This window comes from Oryza glaberrima, chromosome 8 (genome assembly GCF_000147395.1).
Source record: "Oryza glaberrima chromosome 8, OglaRS2, whole genome shotgun sequence".
Taxonomy (NCBI): Eukaryota; Viridiplantae; Streptophyta; class Magnoliopsida; order Poales; family Poaceae; genus Oryza; species Oryza glaberrima.
Window position 1 is genome coordinate 7,668,275 of NC_068333.1, and position 4,444 is coordinate 7,672,718.

General features: G+C 42.3%; 1 protein-coding gene across 1 annotated transcript; it reads left to right on the forward strand.

Annotated features, from left to right (window-relative positions):
• Positions 1-3,414: 3,414 nt before the first annotated feature.
• Positions 3,415-4,239, forward strand: LOC127782115 (uncharacterized). Its single transcript, XM_052309190.1, has one exon. It carries the CDS (start codon positions 3,415-3,417, stop codon positions 4,237-4,239), a length of 825 nt encoding a protein of 274 aa, XP_052165150.1.
• The last annotated feature ends 205 nt before the right edge of the window (positions 4,240-4,444 follow it).

Consider the following 4,444-nt stretch of genomic DNA (forward strand, 5'->3'; position numbering starts at 1 on the left):
GATTGAGTCATTTTATGACAAATTCTATACAGTCACCATCGACGGGCCTTCACCCGTCATAGATGAGATGAGTCATCACTGACCCCTAATTTCTACGAGAGCTAAACTCGTAAGAGGTGATGGTATGGGTCCATCGGTTGGTGACCTGGACTGGTATAGTGGAGCCTAATAATTCATGCTTGTTCATTCCAAACATTTTTCTGTTCTCAACTAATTTGTGCATCAATACTGGAAGAGATCATGGTCATCGACAAAAATTACAAAATTGATGACATCGAGGTTGAAGATGTGATAAACTGATAGGTGCACCCAAATTCAGAAAAAAAAAATTACAGACAGATTGATCCGTAGGGGCACATAACATTGGAGCGACAAATTAAATCATCCTAATCAATGACAAACAAAAACATCTCCAAGGCACTAGGATCACCAAAAATTACTCGATGAGGCTAACTAATAATTATTAAAGAATTAACATATACATCACTTGTCCCTTCTGATAGTGGGCAAATACCATAGTAACATCTGCCCTTTGGACCTGATCCTCTGCACGTGTAATTCTTGACATTTTGCTTGGTGAATTTCGAGGAGAGCCAGCACCCACAACGAAAGGCATCTTGGTATTAAATTGCCAGCACACTCCTGTAAGAAATTTACACATTAATCAGTAACCTCTCATTTATACATTGATGCACTGGACATAATAATATATAGCGCATTAGGACTTAATCACATATATTCACACCTGAAACATTAGATCTAGGTTTCAAATTCTCGTTTTCGCTATTTCTATCGGGGTACCGATAGAACTGAAATTTTCGGTCATTTCATTGTTCCGGAATAATTTAAATTTTTGCACAAATTTAATTATGGTGTAATTATATAATTAATGTCTTAATTTTTTAAATTATATTATAATTATATTTGAAAGTAATTTGAGTAATTTTCCATCGACATATAGAGCTTGTCGTCCCAAGACATGTACACATGTCGTCCGGGGGTGTTTGGGTGTCTTGGCCATGCATTTATTTAGGGACTGTCTAGTTTTCTTTTTACATGGATAACTTTAGTTTCCATTAATCAGTAGCCTCGGGCAAATCGCTGGAGACCAAACTAGTTACAAAAACTCCGGGGCTTGGCTCCAATAACAAGTTGAGCCAGGGGCCACGGTAACAGCTCCAAAGGAGGCCATTCGATCGGCCACATTGTTACAGATTCTAGGGCAAACAGAGACAAGATACTGATCAAAAGAAGATATTAACAGGGCCCTAATGATTTTGAACAAAGCTCCATCTGAACTTCGATCCATCTCCTGGGAAGAAATTGCTAGTTTTAGGTTGGCTGCGTCTGTTTCGACCACCACTCTGCCCATTCCGAGTTCTGCAACTCTTTCCAAGCTCTTTATCATCGCCATGGCTTAAGGCAACTAACTCCAAAAATTAGTACAAAGTTCCGTGTAGAATTTGGCCCCGTTGCAACCGTCGAATGTTGTGAATATATGTCTCACTTGTCGCTTAATATTTCTTTTTTGGAATTTGACTTGTTGCTTAAATATTTATAGTTGATTGCGAAAGAGCACCACTGCACAGTCTGACAAGCATGGGCATGTGATTTTTCCCAGCTGACATTCCTCCGGCCATCTAATTAATAGACGCATTTCTTTTCGATATATAGGTGATTTCGTACATGTGCATTACAATCTGGGGCATGAGCTTGACAGGCTTGATTGGTGTGGAGTCAATGGTTTTTGATGTGTGGCGCGCCATTATTCACTTCCACATGGACATTCGATCAAGCGAGCGGCTTGTTGCCATGTTGCATCTGCGCATCACACGCTGCACAGATTCTTTACTAAGTTTCTCTGAAACTTTACGCACTCATCGTACTATTTTTTTTTTAAGATTCGCCAGTAGGCTATTAATTCCAGCCAGCGTGGCACGTCGTTAGACTTTTTCTTTCAGAGCATGGATCGCTTATCTCAAAAAAAATGATGGAAAAAATAGCATACGAGTCTCTCTGTTCATAAATATATAACCATTCATACACTTTTAAATTTATCCATAAATAAAAGAAATTTTTTTTAAAAATTACTATTTTACCCTTTCAGCAATTAATGAATCCTTTCCTTTACGGTGTATTATTATATAAAATCTAAAATTGCTTAATTATATTTGTGGATCAAGGGAGTAGTAGCTACGTAAGTACGTTGATGGATTTGATTGTGTATATTTTGTCCCAGAAAAGGTTCTCGTTTCATTCGCGCAGCTGGTTTCATTAGCACAAACGATATGGCTGGTTTTAGGAAAATCCTTTGCGTCGGGCGCACGATGCGTGCCAAAAAAATCGGGCGCCCGCGCAACCGCCCATGTACCGCCATCACGCTCGCCTGCGCCACCACATGTCCTCACCACAGCGCACCCTGTTGCAACAGTTACCCGGATATAACGGAAACGTCCTATTAAGGGGAATTCGTTTCATTTTTTTTCCACCAACAATGTTTTCAGCTAGTGTACGATCTTGATGGACACGTGGATTGTTAATGTACACGGGGTTTAAGTGTTGCAATGGCTTTAAATCGTTTGTTGCATACGTTGATCCAAATTGTTTCATCTAGCGATCTGATCGTGCTTCACCATTTGTTAAGAATTGAAACATTCTTTCGCTATTTGCTGAAATATTATTTTTATATAGTATGAAACATCATCTGATTTTTTTTAGAAACCGTTGTTTTATAAGTTGTAGTAAAATATTTCATGAGATAATTTGGTTTGTGTTTTAATTTTCTAAAAGACTAAAGCATTTTTAATATATTTAACGAAACATCGTCCTAAGCTCGATTTGTAGGCGGCTCGCTTGTTTTACAAAAGCCTTTTGACCACAGGCGGCTTGATAAATACCCGTGTAAAAAGGTTAGCAGCCTCTTGCAAAAGTCGCTTTTCTATCCGTGCCAACGGGGACATTATTTTTGTGACTGAGGTAGTTGAATTTACATTTTGTTTAATATTGGCCACTAGCTTAGACAGAAATGCTAACCCTGCTGTCAGGTATTGCTGGCTGTTAGTACGACCTAGATCAACTGTCTGGATATTATCAGTTCTGTTTTTATAAATATATAGCGCTGTTTGTCTTTAGAATCATTTGATTATTCCTCTTATTCAAAATTTTTATACAAATATACGAAAATGAATATGTGAAGATACAGTAAAATAAACAAAAATTAATTTTTAATAATAAGATGAATGGTTAAATATATTTTAAAAAGTTAACGGTATCATATTAAAAAAAACGGATGAAATACTTTGTTTCTTCCTACGGATAGCCCATCCAACATGGTACATGGGTAATACAAATACAACGTTGACTATATATATGCATTACACGCAAGTTTTGTAGCAGAAGCTAGCTGCTGCTGTCATGGCTGCTGCTGATAATCTTCCCGCTGAGGTCTCCCACCCCCGCTTGGGGTCGGGGTGCACCCTGACGCTGGTTCTTCACCGCCACGGCGACGCCGCGACCATCTTCGACTGTGAAGGCTGCAGGGAGCCCGGCGAAGGCACGAGGTACACCTCCGGAGACCTCGTCCTCCACACGCACTGCGCCCTCGCGGCACCCACGCTGCAGCACCCACTGGTGAAGGGGGACATGGTGCTCCGCCACGTCGCCCCCACCGGCCGTGACGCCGTCCTCTGCGACGCCTGCTACGGCGCGGTGCGAGGGTTCCACTACCACAGCTCCACCAGCGGCCTGGACCTGCACCCGGGCTGCGCCAAGATGCCGGTGTCCATCACGCTGCAGGAGGGCGGCGCCACCTTCGTGCTCCGCAGGAAGGTGAAGCACAGGTGCACCAGCTGCAGGGCGATGGAGGGGTTCTACCGCCCATGGTGCTACCGCTCCAAGAACACTGATCAACGCATGTACCTGCACGTCAAGTGCATCAAGGAGATCATGGCTGGCTTGGGACACGGCGGCGGCAGCGGCGAGGCCAGTAAAATGCATCATCATGAGATCATGGCTGCTGGCTCCAGCCGCCGCGGCGCCGACGCTGGCGGCGAGGCCGACGACCGTGTGAATCGTGTGATCGCCCGGCTACAAGAGCGCGCCGGCGGCGGCGGAAGCAGTAAGAGTAAGCTGGTGAGGCGCGTGTGCGAGGTGCTTGTGATGTTGATGCGTGTCGTCATGGGGGTGCTCCTTGGAGACCCCACGGCGCCATTGATAGCATTTAATTTCATAATGCCGTAGCCTTAATTTGTCGCGGATCGGTGAACACCTATCGCTTTATTGATTATATTTGAATAATTCTATTTTTTTAAAAAAAATAATGAATTTTTTCAATCTAAAAACATTTAGACGAATTAAATGTTATTCGATCTATATATAGGAAGAAAAAACTAGCTGTAAATTGTGTAGGGTACTACATGGATGCAGCTATATTACGTAGGTTGAT